The 19,437-nt window shown below is 25.1% G+C and overlaps 2 protein-coding genes across 3 annotated transcripts in view; both read left to right on the forward strand.

Moving 5' to 3' along the window:
• The window catches only part of LOC142233030 (uncharacterized), a 158,969-nt gene that overhangs the window by 83,080 nt on the left and 56,452 nt on the right, over nt 1–19,437 (forward strand). The window lies entirely within an intron of this gene.
• Nucleotides 6,847–7,633, forward strand: LOC142234914 (uncharacterized). The gene has a single exon (XM_075306120.1). It carries the CDS (start codon nt 7,114–7,116, stop codon nt 7,516–7,518), a length of 405 nt encoding a protein of 134 aa, XP_075162235.1. The 5' UTR covers nt 6,847–7,113; the 3' UTR covers nt 7,519–7,633.

Raw genomic sequence — 19,437 nt, forward strand, 5'->3', positions numbered from 1 at the left:
TGTAACTCCGCCGAAGTAATTCCATCAGGTCCGGTTGATTTGAATGATCCAAAGCTATTTAACGCCCATTTTATTCTAGATTCCGCTACAATTTCCTCGATAGGAAACGACCGCTGAGCCCCTGTGGCACCGCCAGAACATTGTTCGACCGTCTGATTTCCAGGAAAATGTGTGTCCAATAGTACCTCCAGCGTCTCCTCACTGGACGTTGTCCAATTGCCCTCCGATGTTTTAATGAAACCTGGAGCGGAGTTCGTGGATGTTAGTACCTTCCGTAGTCTGGAAGCCTCGGACGTATTTTCAATACTGCTGTAGTAATCATTCCAAGAGTTATGCTGAGCCTTTCTCAGTTCTCGCTTGTATTCTCTCAAATTCTTCTTGTCAGCATCCCAATCCTCAGGAGCTCTGGTGGGCTTTGCTTTGCAAAAGAGCTGCCTGCAGGATTTCCTCATATTACTTAACTCCGTAGACCACCATGGTGGTCGATTTTTCCCCCTTGGCTTCCCTCTAGGGCATGCAGCATTCAGTGAGATGTTGAAGGTCTAAGTAATCATCTCCACTGCGTGTTCGATATCTTGCACAGTGCTCATATTTGTCTCTGGTATTTCCGGTATCATCATATTGAACGATTCCCTAGGTATAGGGAATCAGCTTTCCAATCAGCTTTCCTAACATTTGGCGGAAATATGGTCTTGGTGGTATGAACATCTAATTTGAAACTAATGTAGCGATGATCTGAGAAGCTATGTTCACTTAAAACCTGTCAATCAGATTTCATTTCATTCAGTTCTTGCGAGGCCAAGGTGACGTCCAAAACCTTTTGCCTCTTTTTAGTGACAAAGGTTGGGGCATCTGCCTTATTGCAGACTACCAAATTAGTACGCAAAATAAACTCTAGGAGTGACTCTCCTCTTGAATTTTCTATAAAAGTAATATATTGACAAAATTTTCTATAGAAATAAAATTTTGGTTAAATTTTCTATAGAAATGAGATTTTTAACAGAATTTCCTAAAGAAATAAAATTTTGACCAAATTTTCTATAGAAATAAAATTTGAAATAAAATATTGACAAAATTTCCTTAAGAAATGAAATTTTGACAGAATTTCCTAAAGAAATGAAATTTTGACAACATTTCCTAAAGAAATTAAATTTTGAGAGAATTTCCTAAAAAAATGAAATTTTGACAAAATTTTCTATAGCAATAAAATTTGAAATAAAATATTGACAAAATTTTCTATAGAAATACAATTTTGGTTAAATTTTCTACAGAAATGATATTTTGACAAAATTTCCTTAAGAAATGAAATTTTGACAACATTTCCTAAAGATATGAAATTTTGGGAGAATTTCCTAAAAAAAATGAAAATTTGACCAAATTTTCTATAAAATGAAATTTTACAAAATTTTCTATAGAAATAAAATTTTGACAACATTTTCTATAGAAGTACCATTTTGACAAAATTTTCTAATGAAATGAAATTTTGACAAAATTTTCTATAGAAATGAAATTTTGACAAAATTTTCTATAGAAATGAAATTTTGACAAAATTTCCTATTGAAATGACCTTTTGACAACATTTTCTATAGAAATGAAATTTTGACAAAATTTCCTATAGAAATGAATTTTAACAGAATTTCCTAAAGAAATAAAATTTTGACCAAATTTGCTATAGAAATAAAATTTGAAATAAAATATTGACAAAATTTCCTTAAGAAATTAAATTTTGACAAAATTTTCTATAGAAATGAAATTTTGACAAAATTTCCTAAAAAAATGAAATTTTGAGAGAATTTCCTAAAAAAATGAAATTTTGACAAAATTTTCTATAGAAATAAAATTTGAAATAAAATATTAACAAAATTTTCTATAGAAATACAATTTTGGTTAAATTTTCTACAGAAATGATATTTTGACAAAATTTCCTTAAGAAATGAAATTTTGACAACATTTCCTAAAGAAATTAAATTTTGGGAGAATTTCCTAAAAAAATGAAATTTTTACAAAATTTTCTATAGAAATAAAATTTTGACAAAATTTTCTATAGAAGTACCATTTTGACAAAATTTCCTTAAGAAATGAAATTTTGACAATATTTCCTAAAAAAATGAAATTTTGACCAAATTTTCTATAAAATGAAATTTTTACAAAATTTTCTATAGAAATAAAATTTTGACAAAATTTTCTATAGAAGTACCATTTTGACAAAATTTTCTATAGAAATGAAATTTTGACAAAATTTTGTATAGAAATGAAATTTTGACAAAATTGCCGATAGAAATGAAATTTTGGCAAAATTACTAATAAAATTTGGACAAAATTTTCTAACGAACTAAAATTTTAACAACGATTTCTACAGAAGGTTAGGTTAGGTTATGTGGCAGCCCGATGTATCAGGCTCACTTAGACTATTCAGTCCATTGTGATACCACATGGGTGAACGTCTCTCTTATCACTGAGTGCTGGCCGATTCCATGTTAAGCTCAACGACAAGGGACCTCCTTTTAATAGCCGAGTCCGAACGGCGTTCCACATTGCAGTGAAACCACTTAGAGAAGCTTTGAAACCTTCAGAAATGTCACCAGCATTACTGAGGTTGGATAATACACCGCTGAAAAACTTTTTGGTGTTCGGTCGAAGCAGGAATCGAACCCACGACCTTGTGTATGCAAGGCGGGCATGCTAACCATTGAACCACGGTGGCTCCCATTTCTACAGAAATAAAATATTGACAAAATTTTCTATAGAAATGAAATTTTGAGAGAATTTCGTAAAGAAATGAAATTTTGACAACATTTTCTATAGAAATGAAATTTTGACAACATTTTCTATAGAAATGAAATTTTGACAACATTTTCTATAGGAATGAAATTTTGACAAAATTTTCTATAGAAATGAAATTTTGACAAAATTTTCTATAGAAGTAACATTTTGACAAAATTTTCTAATGAAATGAAATTTTGAGCAAATTTTCTATAGAAATGAAATTTTGAAAAAATTTCCTATAGAAATTAAATTTTGTCAGAATTTCTTAAAGAAATGAAATTTTGACAAAATTTTCCATAGAAATAAAGTTTTGATAAAATTTTCTATAGAAGTAACATTGTGACAGAATTTCCTAAAGAAATGAAATTTTGACAAAATTTCCTAAAGAAATGAAATTTTGAGAGAATTTCCTAAAAAAAATAAATTTTGACAAAATTTTCTATGGATATAGAATTTTCACAAGGTTTTCTATAGAAATAAAATTTTGACAAAATTTTCTATAGAAGTAAAATTGTATGGAAATAAAATTTTCACAAGATTTTCTATAGAAATAAGTTTTGACAACATTTTCTATAGAAATAAGAATTTGACAAAATTTTCTATGGAAGTAAAATTTTGGAAAAATGTTAACTTTTAAATTATATTAATTTAATTTGGAAAAATGATCCGCTGGTACGAATTTTGGAAAAATGATGACCCAAACTAAAAATTCATTGTGGCAACGTTGCTTGAGAATGAAATATCTTTAGATAAAGAAATCTTTATACTCTCCCTGTTTCTCTCTAATTATTTTTACTTGAAATTGCTAAATTAATATATGTTTACATCGAAACATGTTATGTCTAGGAAAAGTTACACATGTGCTTCAAATATTTTATGCTAATTTAGTAATATTATATTTTTGCATTTAAAACATATCAGTGTAGCTTTGTAAAAATTTTAAAAATTAAATTCAATTAAAAATGGCAATTAATGTATAGAGAATTCCTCGACATAATTTAGTCTGTCTTTAGGTGCATGCTATCTGATTTTACACTAAAATAGTTTTTTTTTTTATTTACGCTTGCACCACTTTTGTGGGTATTTTTTTTTTTTGTCATTTATGTTAAAATCTGTATTTTTTAACATCATTACATTGAACCATAAATTTTTGGATTTTATGACCGAGCAAAAAAAAAAAAAAAAACAATACAAGAAAAAAACTGCTTGTCATCATAGTTCTTAAATGAACTTTTAAAAGGCCAATGCTTGTTGGGATGATTTATATAGTGACTTAGAACAAAAGGAGGTAATTTGTCCCTCTTGTCAATTGGACTTTTATTATTCAGAGGTTCATGACCATATCATTTTCATTAATATTTTATTTAATGACTGGCAGTAACCCGCCGTGCCACCACTAACAATAGAGTAACTCACTCATATAAAAATTACTTGATCACCATCTCCATGTTGAGTAAACAACAGTTCAGTATCAAAGCCACGATACAAAAGAATTTAAGCTCTAAATTTGAAAGAACAATGCTTAGCTTTGCATTTTTTTTTCATAAATTACGGTTTCAGTTTCTAATATTGTATTATTTTTTGTTGTTATTTAATTTTTTTGGGACTTGCTCCATTAAATGACCTTGACTTTCAGCGTAAAATATATGGTTGAGATTTTTTAAATAAAAAAAAAAAAATAAATAAATAAATAAAAATAACAAATTGTCGTTGAATGTGTCGTTGAAACCGCTCAACCACATTTACTCAGTCATCATTTATAGATTGTAGGTTTATATTTCATTTCCAGATTTGAAATCTTAATAGTTCAGTGACTTGAAATTGAACACGTTTTACAGAGAAGAACCACAGTGAACTGGGTACATAAACATAAATATTACCCAAGGCCAGTTAAGTACTTTCACAATATGAGAATTTGCGCGTTGACGGTCATGACATGACCGGTGAAGGGATTGAAGCATTTGGAAGAGAGGCTATTGACCCTCTAAATTTTATTATTAAATTTTCTTTAATTTATTTTGAATATTTTAGTTTATTTTTAATTTAATTTTATTTCAAATTAATTGAATTGAATTTAATTAAATATCATCTATTTTTTTGTAATTTAGTTATATTTGTTTTGTCATATAATTCCTTTATGTATAATTTGTTTGATTTTCTCTTGCTCTTGGTTTATGAGTGGGGTACACATATGTTCTCGATTATAAACCATTTCTCATTAGTGTGGATCTCATAAATTACAAATGTAACAGCAAGAAATTTATGACAATCTTTGCCTTTCTCTTGTCTACCTCAAAGCCAAATATTGCTGTTGGCCAATTTCCAACAAGTTCAGGTGTTGTGGCCCTGAATTGTCATTTTGTTTTTGGTTTGTTCTAGTCGCATTGGTTGATGTTTTATGCTGGTTGATTTAATTAAAATCAAAATCAAAGCCTACAAATGGAATGCAATAGATTTGTTATGGAAGCAATATTTATGTTATGGCCCATTTTCAATGCAGAGTTATGAATATATTAGATATCATGGGTAAATAGCAAAAAGGCAATCGGTGTTCTTTTATTATTATTGCTTGCTTCCCCAAAAGGAGAGATCTTCCAAAAGGCCTTTTATATTAGAACAGTTGTGTTCCCCGTTACTTTACTCGCAGTAAATAAGAGAAATATGAAAAATCTCAGAGTACAACATTTGCTTAAAATGTAGTTGCAAAACTAACATATATAAACGATTATCTTTAAATAAGAAATATTATCAATTGAATTTTTTATTGATAGACGAAAATAATTTGGATTATTTTATTTTTTGTTTGACTATTTTGGCTAATATAAAATCCAAATTAGTAAAAGAGGGAGAGAGAGTACTTTTAACATTGCTCTCTCTTTGCTACTAGCTTCTTCATTAACTTTTCAATGTTAAGGAATGTTATCCAGTGAAAATTTGTAAACATTTTAATTACGGGTGGTTGATATGCTAATGCAAAAAAATAAAGCTCTATTTTTTCAGTGTGATGTTTTTTATTTTTTGTTTGTTTTTCAGTATGTTTTTGTTGTTATGAAGAAAATCTGTCGTTTTTATGAGTGTGATGATTGATTGATTATTTTTAGTTCCCCTTATTTCTCTGAGTATAAGCATTGTAGCTTAATGTGAAAGTCAGTCGTATGATATTATTGCTGATTGACTTTGTTTGTTCGCAATAAAATTGCCAGTAATTTTTTTGTGCTCACATTTTATTTATAATTATCGTAATCACAAACAAACAAGCTTGGTTGTGTGAGATAAAGGAAGTTCTTTCATTACACCACAATTATAGGCAAGCCATATGACAATGATGATGATGATATTTTGAATGATTTATCCATTTAGGCTAATACTACTGCTGCTGATTATACAGCCATTAGCAGCAGCTGTTTAATCGATTGGTGAGTGAGAGTGTGTGTATGTGTGTGTTTATACACAATGGAGACGGGTTGTCGCATAGTGTTAGGCTGTGATTATTGACTAATTGAAATTGATGCCAAAGAAGAGATATTGGCTAATTTTATTTATTTGTTTTTATACTTGAAGTATTTTCACCGACCATTATTAAATCATTAAGGTTCCACAACTTTTCGTTTTTTTCTACTTTTTGTTTCGTTAAAACTTTTATGGTCACCATGTAGTCAAGTTTAGCGTATCGTATTGTGTGGTTCCATTTTGAGTTCTTACGTTTCTTGAACCATTAAGCAAAGCTAAAAAGAATTCAGTATAAATTTCCTAAGAGTTTCACTGTAGGAGTTGAGATATTATCACAATCTCTTCATAAGACCAACTATTCGCAATGTTTAACGCCTCCAAAGCACATTTCAACATTAGTAAATTACTGTTATTAGTTGTGCTATTAGACTTTTCCCCTATCAACCGTGCTCTGACAAAGGCTGCCGATTCACTAGATAATCTCATAGGAAAGGTGAAACACTTTGACATACTTTTTGTTGTTGTTGGTGGTGTTGGGTTTTCTGTTGTGCCATATGTGTTATTAAGTGTGTGTGACTTGAACTTTCTTGATGTAAATCTTGATAATTTGTTGTATATTCTCTCTCAATGTGAATCTCTATCTCTATCTCTATCTCAATCTCTTTCTCTTTTTATTATTTTCCTCTTCCGTATGTGTGTATATGGTTCCGTTAGCGTGATTTTGATTTGATATTTGAAAGTTTCTCTTGTACAACAAATGATGGCATTGCTGTTGTAGCTGCATCTAATGATGACAATTCTTCAGCCACTGCTGCCGCCGCCTCATCATCTCCCAAAAAACTATTGAAAAAACTTGCCTGTCATTTGAGCCGTAATGTTCGACGACGTTATTTACAAATGGAATTGTCATTCGAACAACAAATCGCCCATTTTGATTTTGATATTTTGATTAGTATGCAACGGCCACCCTATACTCCAGAATCACAATTTGTCCTACTGAATTTCACTTCGATCAATGGTTGTGAATTTCTTGCATTGAAAAATCAAGTTGTCCTTATGAATTTGATACGTAAATCACTGGATCGCTATAGTAATATACCCAGTCAATGTCCCTTCCAGCCACAGATATCATATTATGTTCGTAATTATCGTTGGGATATGGAACAAATGCCGGCCTTCTATGTGGAAGCTCCCATTCACATAGAGTTCTCCTATATATTTGAGAAAATCACTCGAGTTGAAGGTAGAATTCAGGCTAAATTGGAATTGAAATCAAATAAGAAATTAGTGCCGCAAGTATAATGGAATATATATCTATGGGGGTTATTCGGTTGATGTATTAAATTATTATTTAATTATTTTACATTTTTTTTCAAGTAAAATTCCATAATAAAAATAAATAGAAGTTTGATGTGAAGATTTTTTCGAATTTTTTAATTTTGCATCAAGGAATTTAGCAAAGAGATAGATTTTATTTCAATAGAAAATTTTAACAGAATTTGGTTTCTATAGAATATCTTATCAACATTTTATTTCTATGGAAAATTTTGTCAAAATTTTATTTCTATAGAACATTTTAACATAATTTTATTTCTATGGAAAATTTTGTCAAAATTTTATTTCTATAAAACATTTTAACATAATTTTATTTCTATGGAAAATTTTGTCAAAATTTTATTTCTATAGAAAATTTTAACAAAATTTTATTTCTATAGAACATTTTTGGCAAAATTTTATTTCTAGAGAAAATTTAATCAAAATTTTATTTCAATAGAAAATTTTAACAAAATTTTATTTCTATAGAAAATTTTTGGCAAAATTTTATTTCTAGAGAAAATTTTGTCAAACTTTTATTTCTATAGAAAATTTTAACAAAATGTGATTTCTATAGAACATCTTAACAAAATTTTATTTCTATGGAAAATTTTGTCAAAATTTTATTTCTATAGAAAATTTTGTCAAAATTTTATTTTTATAGAAAATTTTCGTCAAAATTTTATCTCTATAGAAAATTTTCGCAAAATTTTATTTCTATAGAACATTTTTGGCAAAATTGTATTTATAGAGAAAACTTTGTCAAAATTTTATTTCTATAGAAAAATTTTGGCAAAATTTTATTTCTATAGAAAAATTTTGGCAAAATTTTATTTCTATAGACATTTTATTTCAAATTTTGTCAAAAATTTATATCTATAGAAAATTTTGTAAAAATTTTATTTCTATAATAAATTTTGTAAAAATTTTGTTTCTATTGAATATTTTCTTAAAATGTTATTTCTATAAAAAATTTTTTCTCAAGATTGTATTTCTAAAGAAATTTATGGCAAAATTTTATAAATATTGTCAAAATTTTATTTCTATAGACAATTTTATCAATTTTTTTTCTCCATAGAACATTTTTCAAAACGTTATTTCTATAGAAAATTTTGTCAAAATTTTATTTCTATAGAAAATTTTTGGCAAAATTTTATTTCTATAGAAATTTTATTTCAAATTTTTTTCAAAAATGTGTATGTATAGAAAATTTTGTAAAAATTTTATATCTATAATAAATTTTGTCAAAATTTTATTTCCATAGAAAATTTTGTCCAACTTTTATTTTTATAGATTTTTTTTTCAAAATGTTATTTCTATACAAAATTTTAAGAAAATTTCTGTAGAACATTTTAACAACATTTTATTTCTATGGAAAATTTTTCAAAATTTTATTACTATGGAAAATTTTGTCAAAATTTTATTTCTATAGAAAATTTTGTCAAAATTTTATTTCTATAGAAAATTTTAACAAAATTTTATTTCTATAGAAAATTTTAACAAAATTTTATTTCTATAGAAAATTTTAACAAAATTTTATTTCTATAGAAATTTTATCTCAAATTTTGTCGAAAATATATATTTATAGAAAATTTTGTAAAAATTTTATTTCTATAATAAATTTTGTAAAAATTTTGTTTCTATTGAATATTTTCTCAAAATTTTATTTCTATAAAAATTTTTTCTCAAGATTGTATTTCTAAAGAAATTTATGGCAACATTTTATAAATATTGTCAAAATTTTATTTCTATAGAGAATTTTATCAATTTTTTTTTCTCCATAGAACATTTTTTCAAAACGTTATTTCTATAGAAAATTTTTGGAAAAATGTTATTTCTATAGAAATTTTATTTCAAATTTTTTCAAAAATTTATATGTATAGAAAATTTTGTAAAAATTTTATATCTAATAAATTTTGTCAAAATTTTATTTCCATAGAAAATTTTGTTCAAATTTTATTTTTAGAGATTTTTTTTTCGAAATGTTATTTCTATACAAAATTTTAACAAAATTTTATTTCTGTAGAAAATTTTAACAAAATTTTATTTCTATGGAAAATTTTGTCAAAATTTTAATTCTATGGAAAATTTTGTCAAAATTTTATTTCTATAGAAAATTTTGTGAAAATTTTATTTCTTTAGAAAATTTTAACAAAATTTTATTTCTATAGAAAACCTTAACAAAATTTTATTTCTATAGAAATTTTATCTCAAATTTTGTCAAAAATATATATCTATAGAAAATTTTGTAAAAATTTTATTTCTATAATAAATTTTGTAAAAATTTTGTTTCTATTGAATATTTTCTCAAAATTTTATTTCTATAAAAAATTTTTCTCAAGATTGTATTTCTAAAGAAATTTATGGCAAAATTTTATTTCTATATAAAATATTGTCACAATTTTATTTCTATAGACAATTTTATCAATTTTTTTTCTCCATAGAACATTTTTTCAAAATGTTATTTCTATGGAAAATTTTATCAAAATTTTAATTCTATAGAAAATTTTTGGCAAAATTTTATTTCAAAGGAATTTTTATTTCAAAATTTTTCAAAAATTTATATCTATAGAAAATTTTATATCTATAATAAATTTTGTCAAAATTTTATTTCTATAGAAAATTTTGTCCAAATTTTATTTTTATAGAAATTTTTTTTCAAAATGTTATTTCTATACAAAATGTTAACAAAATTTTATTTCTATAGAAAATTTTAACAAAATTTTATTTCTATAGAAAATTTTAACAAAATTTTATTTCTATAGAAAACTTTGTCAACATTTTATTTCTATAGAAAATTTGTCAACATTTTATTTCTATCGAAAATTTTGACAAGGTTTTATTTCTATAGAAAATTTTAACAAAATTTTATTTCAATAGACAATTATTTATATAGAAAATTTTGTCAAAATTTTATTTCTATAGACAATTATGTCAAAATTTTATTTCTATAGAAAATCTTAACAAAATTTTATTTCTATAGAAAATTTTGTCAACATTTTATTTCTATCGAAAATTTTGTCAAAATTTTATTTCTATGGAAAATTTTTAACAAAATTTTATTTCTATAGAAAATTATGTCAAAATTTTATTTCTATCGAAAATTTTGTAAAAATTTTATTTCTATAGAAAATTTTAACAATATTTGATTTCTACACACAAACAAATTTTTTTCTGATTCAATCACGAAATTAATTGATCCAATTAATTTTTAATTGAAATGTCTTCAATCACAGAAATGATAGTATCAATTAAAAAATTAATTGAAGGTCAATCAAAAAGTTAATTGATCCAATTAAAAATTTAATTGATACTATTATTTTTGTGATTGATTTTTGTTTCAATTAAAAAATTTGTAGAATAAATTAAATTTTTAATTGAATATTTTTTAAAACTCAATTAAAATTTTAATTGGAAAAATTTTCGTGAAATTTTTTTGTGTGTATAGAAAATTATGTCAAAATTTTATTTCTTTAGAAAATTTTGTCAAAATTTTATTTCTATAGAAAATTTTAACAAAATTTTATTTCTATAGAAAATTATGTCAAAATTTTATTTCTATAGAAATTTTTCTTCAAAATGTTATTTCTTTACAAATTTTTTCTCAAAGTTTTTTTTATATGAAATTTTCTTCAAAATTGTATTTCTAAAGAAACCAATAGAAATAAATATAAGACTTATAATTTTTATTTGTTTTTTTTTTCTTCCTTTTTTTCTTGTTTTTGAGGATGAGGCAAATCGTTCTTTCCAACTTTCTTGGAATTTTCCCCGTAAGCGAACAAATTTCTTTCGAAGAAGAAATGTTATGAATCTGAAATTTTACAACCTATGTGACATCAAGAGGGAAATTGACAATTTTCAATCAATCACAAATATTTCATATGAATTCACAAAAAAGAGGGAAGAAGCTTTCGAAATTCACAACGAAAAAAAAAAAATGAATAAAGTAACAAAAATGATCCAACTAAGTTAATGGGAATTTTTGTAAATGAACCGTAAAATGATTCATTGACTCTGTCAGGCACTTGAGCTTCTGTGATTGTTATACCATGACCATTTCCTTAGCTATAAGCCAAACTTGAAAACGCAGTCGATATTCCAAAAACCAGCCATAATAATCATATGAAAATTTTTTCATATCAAAAACAACAATAAAGGGGGACTAAAAAGCAAAACAAAAAAACAAAATAAATCAACTATTTACGAACAGAACGTTTAAAAAATACAATACTGTATTAAAAAAAAAAAAAAAAAAAAAAAAAAACAAATACAACGTCGATTTAAAGCTTTTTTTTACACAAAAAAAGGCACGTACCACAAACACCAAGTGACAGCCCACCACAATCACTGCTTCAAATGGAAAGGGTATGAGTCATGGTTGTATTAAAATTAAATAAATCGTATGATTTGAGTTTACCACAACTTGAACAAATACAAAACATTGTATATTGAGTATTTTTAATATGAGAAATCAAGAATTTTTTTTACACATACACGGATATAGAAATATGTGCATATATGTCCATATGTCAAATAAAAGCCTAGAAGAAAGTACTATAGATTCACAATAGCTACATATATTATATGAGATAGAATTGACATCTGTCAAAAAATACAAAAAAAAAATCGAAATAACGCCAAATATCCTGGTATTGTGTCAATGTCACTGTCACTTCATAGTTTTAGTGAGCAGGGCTAAAATGGCAGGTATTGCTAAAATATTTTCACATACGAAAGCAATCAAACAATCACATTCACAAAAAAGGACTAACACTTTTTGTGTAATAAACAAAGTTCATGGTAATGTCCTCCATAAAATATTAAGTAATGCCACGTCAGTTATGTTTCACCATTTAACATTTGAAGGCTTTCGCCACATACAATGTATTGATAAAAATAAAAATGAATTATAAAAAAAAAATGTCTATCCTCAAAGATATATTTTCTATACTGGATCAAAAAGTTTCTATAGAAATAAAATGTTGACAAAATTTTTTATACAAATAAAATTTTGACAAAATTTTTTATAGAAATTAAATTTTTGACTAAATTTTCTAGACAAATAAAATTTTGACAAAATATTCTACAGAAATAAAATTTTGACAAAATTTTCCATAGAAATAAAAGTTTGAGAAAATTTTATATAGAAACGAAATTTTGGGAAAAAAAAATTTAAAAAAAATACAATTTTGAAAAAATTTTCTATAGAAATAAAATTTTGAAAAAAATTTCTATACACACAAAAAAAAATTTCTGATTCAATCACGAAATTAATTGATCCAATTAATTTTTTAATTGAAATGTCTTCAATCACAGAATTGATAGTATCAATTAAAAAATTAATTGACAGTCAATTAAAAAATTAATTGATCCAATTAAATATTTAATTGATACTATTAATTTGTGTGATTGATTTTTATTTCAATTAAAAAATTTGTTGAATCAATTAAATTTTTAATTGAGTATTTTTTAAAACTCAATTAAGATTTTAATTGGAAAAATTTTCGTGAAATTTTTTTTCTGTGTAAAAATAAAATTTTGAGAAAATTTTCTATAGAAATAAAATTTTGAGAAAATACTCTATAGAAATAAAATTTTGAGAAAATATTCTATAGAAATAACATTTTGCCAAAATTTTCTAAAGAAATAAAATTTTGAGAAAATTTTCTATAGAAATAAAATTTTGAGAAAATTTTCTATAGATATAAAATTTTGACAAACTTTTCTATAGAAATAAAATTTTGACAAAAAATTTCTATAGAAATAAAAGTTTGAGAAAATTTTCTATTGAAATAAAATTTTGAGAAAATGTTCTATAGAAAAAAATTTTGCCAACATTTTCTAAATACAATTTTGAGCGAATTTTCTATAGAAACGAAATTTTTGGGGAAAATATTATATAAAAGTACAATTAAAAAAAAATATACAATTTTGAAAAAATTTTCTATAGAAATAAAATTCTGAGAAAAATGTCTAAGGAAATAAAATTTTGACAAAATTTTCTATAGAAATAAAATTATGGCAAAATTTTCTATGGAAATAGAATTTTGCCAAAATATTCTATAGAAATAAAATTTTGAGAAAATTTTCTATAGAAATAAAAGTTTGAGAAAATTTTATATAGAAACGAAATTTTGGGAAAAAATTATAGTAAAATAAAATTTAAAAAAAAAATACAATTTTGAAAAAATTTTCTATAGAAATAAAATTTTGAAAAAATTTTCTATAGAAATAAAATTTTGAAAAAATTTTCTATAGAAATAAAATTTTGAGAAAATTTTCTATAGAAATAAAATTTTGCCAAAATATTCTATAGAAATAAAATTTTGAGAAAATTTTCTATAGAAATAAAGTTGTGCCAAAATTTTCTATAGACATCAAATTGTTAAAAATTTTCTATATTTCGATAAAATTTTCTATAGAAATAAATTTTTGACAAAATTTTCTATTGTAATAAAATTTTGACGAAAATTTTCCATTGAAATAAAATTTTGACAAAATTTTCTATAGAAATAAAATTTTGAAAAAATTTTCTATAGAAATAAAATTTTGAGAAAATTTTCTATAGAAATAAAATTTGGAGAAAATATTCTACAGAAATAAAATTTTGCCAAAATTTTCTATAGAATTAACATTTTGCCAAATTTTTCTATAGAAATCAAATTGTTAAAAATTTTCTATATATAACAAATTTGGCAAAATTTTCTATAGAAATAAAATGTCGACGGAAATTTTCTATAGAAATAAAGTTTCGATAAAATTTTCTGTAGAAATAAATTTTTGACAAAATTTTCTATTGAAATAAAATTTTGACGAAAATTTTCTATTGAAATAAAATTTTGACAAAATGTTCTATTGAAATAAAATTTTGATGAAAATTTCCTATAGAAATAAAAATTTCCGGAAATGTTCTATAAAAATAAAATTGTGCCAAAAATTTTCTATAGAAATAAAATTTTGACAAAATTTTCTATAGAAATAAAATTTTGAGAAAATTTTCTATAGATATAAAATTTTGAGAAAATTTTCTATAGAAATAAAATTTTGAGCAACTTTTCTATAGAAACAAAATTTTGGGAAAAAAATTATATAAAAATAAAATTAAAAAATACAATATTGAAAAAATTTTCTTTAGAAATAAAATTCTGAGAAAATTTTCTAAGGAAATAAAATTTTGACAAAATTTTCTATAGAAAAAAAATTATGGCAAAATTTTCTATGGAAATAGAATTTTTGACAAATTTTTCTATAGAAATAAAATTTTGAGAAAAAATTTCTATAGAAATAAGAGTTTGAGAAAATTTTATATAGAAACGAAATTTTGGGAAAATAAATATAGAAAAATAAAATTAAAAAAAAAAAAAAAATTTTTGAAAAAATTTTCTATAGAAATAAAATTTTTAAAAAGCTTTCTATAGAAATAAAATTTTGAAAAAATTTTCTATAGAAATAAAATTTTGAGAAAATGTTCTATAGAAATAAAATTTTGCCAAAATTTTTTATAAAAATAAAATTGTGCCAAAAATTTTCTATAGAAATCAAATTGTTAAAAATTTTCTATATAAAACAAATTTGGCAAAATGTTCTATAGAAATAAAATGTTGACGGAAATTTTCTATAGAAATAAAGTTTCGATAAAACTTTCTATAGAAATAAATTTTTGACAAAATTTTCTATTGAAATAAAATTTTGACGAAAATTTTCTATTGAAATAAAATTTTTACAAAATTTCCTATTGAAATAAAATTTTGACAACATTTTGTATAGAAATAAAATTTTCCGGAAATTTTCTGTAGAAATGAAATTGTGACGAAAATATTTTACAGAAATAAAATTTTGACAAAATTTTTTATAAAAATAAAATTGTGCCAAAAATTTTCTATAGAAATAAAATTTTGGCGAGAAGTTTTTACGGAAATAAAATTAAAAAATCTATAGAAATAAAATTTTGATGAAATCTGGCACAGATGGTATAGGTTAGGTTAGGTTAGGTGGCAGTCCGATGTATCGGGCTCACTTCGACTTTTCAGTACAGTGTAATACCACATTGGTGAACTTCTCTCTTATCACTGAGTGCTGCCCGATTCCATGTTAAGCTCAATGACAAGGGACCTCCTTTTTATAGCCGAGTCCGAACGGCGTTCCACATTCCAGTGAAACCACTTAGAGAAGCTTTGAAACCCTCAGAAATGTCACCAGCATTACTGAGGTGGGATAATCCACCGGTGAAAAACTTTTTGGTGTTCAGTCGAAGCAGGAATTGAACCCAATCTCTATTTTGTTTGAAAGTCATGTCAAAATGACGTTTGGACCATGATCCCGTTTCTATTTCGATTATGACCCTTTGATGATCCAAGGACCATAAGCCAACTGGCACTAACTCTTTTGTGCCATCCTTGTCGTCACGAACATTCCTTTTGTTAATTCATTTTGCATGACTTCCATTTGTCGTCCATGTCGTCCACTATATGACCTCATTTCGTTACCCTTCTGCATATAGTCTGTGCAGGTTAAAAGTTCCCCAGTTTTAATTTCCCTTTTATGCACTTAAACATGGACTAAGTGATACAGCGTCTATACATTTTTTAATTGCTGACATTCACAGGAATAAGTCCATTATTCTTTCTTTATGCGGTGGGGGTGAATAAAGTTCTGAAGTATTTGTTGTTTTATTTTTTTTTAATTAATATTGAACAAGGACACAACTTTGTTGGTTTAGTAATGGTGGGGACTGAGCTGGGCAAACTCTATGCCAATATTATTAAAGAACATTGCGAATATTTAGCACATTGATGTCATAATTTTCTTGTTTAATTATCTAGTCGACTTTGTTGTTGTTTGGATTTGAGAGGCGAACAAGAAACAATAAATATTCTTCTTCATAGCTATAGTATAGACAACTCTTATGAATGGTATGATGATATAAGATTTGTGGCCATAGTGGTGCAATTAATAACTTGTCATCCTGAAATATTTATTTTTATTTGTACTGGCAACAGGTATATGAGGATGGTATGAAGGAATTTTGCTGTCGAGGGTTTTGTTCGAGCAATGATTACCCCTATGAGAGCTTCATAAGGACAGGGAAGGCACAAATTTCGGTCGCATGGAGATTCCCCTCTTTTGTTCTATTTTGGTACTTTTTGAGTAAAGAATCTACATTAAGAAGTTACTTAAAAAGGTACAAAAACCACGCAGGTGTAGTATTTGTAACCCTTTTTAAAGTTCTTTATGTTCCTAAATTAGAATATAAACATCAGTCCGTTCGACGTAGAATCTGGAGGCAGCGCAGTCGAGCCAGTCTAATGTTAAGTATTCATCGTTTCTTTCACTTGCATATTTCATCAAATTTTCAGTACATATTTAGGTCCCATTTTAGCCCAAGATAACCGATAAAAGGCAAATTTGTTATCGGTAGAAGGCAAAAGTTTTTATGGCAACCACATTATCCAAATGGCTCTCTTTCATTACAAAAATATTGAACAATAGCCCTTTAAGTTTTAAGTAGGAAAACATACCATTTAAGTTAGAAAAGTACTTTTTCAACTTTATTTAGTACCATTTCAACCATGCCATTTATCATCCCTGGTAAGAGTACGAATGGTTGACATTTTGCAAAATACAGTTTGAAAGCAATAGGGTGATGATCATTAATTTTGAGAGAACTAAAATACTAAATGCATAAAATATTGCATTCATACATAATACTCGTATACAATGCGGAATTGCTTTTGGGGCTGTTTACATTCAGCCACAATGAAATAAATAATCAACCTGCCACTCGTTCGTAGTGTCATAGTTGCTGTAATCCATAGTTTATTTATTAATTGTTTCAGAATCAATTATTCATTGTTGAACTTGACACACACACACAGTCACACATTACATTCAGCATGCAAAGTGCATAATCGTACAAATCAATGGAGAGAAACACAACTGTATATACCAAAAGCTAGAAACACAATACGAGTCTGTGTATTAAAGAAAAAAAGTATATAAATAATAATAAACAGTTTGTTTCTACAAAAAAAAACAAAAACAAAACAAAACAGAACACAGATAAGTTATGGATTAAAAACAGCTGTTACAATTTTAATTGTTTTTACCTTTTTTATATGGTTGCTTGCTGTTCCTGTTTGTATATTGTTTGCTTCCTCTATTATACTCTTCTCTCACTGGTCATCTGGTCTAAGCTCACTCACTATGATGAGGTGAGTAACAGTAAGAGAGAAAGGAGAAGAGATGGGCACATTACCATACCATGTTTGACAAATCCAATCCCCTACACCCACCTTACCTGGCAAACACTACGGCGCAGACATTTGTCGGCATTCATACACAATTGATCATTAGAGAATGAGTTACGTCAATAGTGATCGTTGAAAAATTGTTCTCGGTGCATGTTAAACAACTTTGGACATCGTTGTGCATGTCATCGGCACAGTGAGATGAACAAGGCAATATTTAGGTGTTTTTTTTCACTATCAAATCTTGCAAACAATTAAAAATAATAAATCTGATTCACTAGGAATATACGAGTTATTATTAGAAAAAATAATCATTAAATTTTTCTTATTTATTTTTATATTGGGTTATATTTAGAGGTGGTTAGAAAATGACATGGACCATTATTTTTCCTACGTAGTAATTTATTTCATAAGTTTTGCTGGGATATATATTGCCTCTAATCATCTGTGTGGTCGGTTGTCACATTAGATAAAATAGATGGGTTTTAGGCTATTATGTACATTGTCAATTTAGCTCTTCCTCATAATACTTATTTCGTTGTAAACGTTAAACGGTAAAGGCGTCATTTGTTTAATGAGCTGGCATTGAAGAATTTCTCACAACAAAACTATAAGAGAGTCGAGCAAATGCAGATTGTTGTCAAGTGAATAACACCAAGCTACATACTTAGGAAAAAATACATAAAAGGTTGGTAAAAACAATGAAACAATAGATAATTAATTTATATAAATTAATTAAAATTAAATTAAATTATTTTTTGGGGTGAAATAAAAATTTATCAAAAATTTCTATAGAAATAACATTTTGAGAAATTCTATAGAAATAAAAATTTTGACGAAAATTTTCTATAAAAATAAAATTTTGAGAAAATTTTCTACAGAAATAAAATTTTGAAAGAATTTCTATAGAAATAAAATTTTAAGAAATTTTTTTATAGATACAAAATTTTGACGAAAATTTTCTATAGAAATAAGATTTTGAGAGATATAAAATTTTGACAAAATTTTCTATAGAAATAAATTTTTGATAAATTTTCCTATAGAAATAAAATGTTGACGAAAATTTTCTATAGAAATAAAATTTTTGGTAGAAATGTTCTATAGAAATACAATTTTGGTAAACATTTTGTATAGAAATATAATTTTAGACGAACTTTTTATACAAAAAAAATTTTGAGAAAATTTATATAGAAATAACATTTCCGACAAAATTTTCTATAGAAATACAATTTTAGACGAATTTTTTTATACAAAAAAAAATTTTGAGAAAATTTTTATAGAAATAAAATTTCGGACAAAATTTTCTATAGAAATACAATTTTGAGAAAATTTCTATGGAAATAAATTTTTGACAAAATTTTCTATAGAAATAAATTTTTGACAAAATTTTCTATATATATAAAATTTTGACAAAATTTTCTATATATATAAAATTTTGACAAAATTTTCTATATATATAAAATTTTGACAATATTTTCTATACAAATAAAATTTTGAACAAAATTTTCTATAGAAATAAAATTTTGGAAAAAATTTTCTATCTGAGAAAAGTTTCTATAGAAACAAAATTTTGAGAAAATTTTCTATAGAAATAAAATTTTCACAACATTTTCTATAGAAATAATTCTTTTAAAAAGTTTCTATAGAAAGAACATTTTCT

Source organism: Haematobia irritans, chromosome 4 (assembly GCF_050003625.1).
Source record: "Haematobia irritans isolate KBUSLIRL chromosome 4, ASM5000362v1, whole genome shotgun sequence".
In the NCBI taxonomy this organism is placed as follows: domain Eukaryota; kingdom Metazoa; phylum Arthropoda; class Insecta; order Diptera; family Muscidae; genus Haematobia; species Haematobia irritans.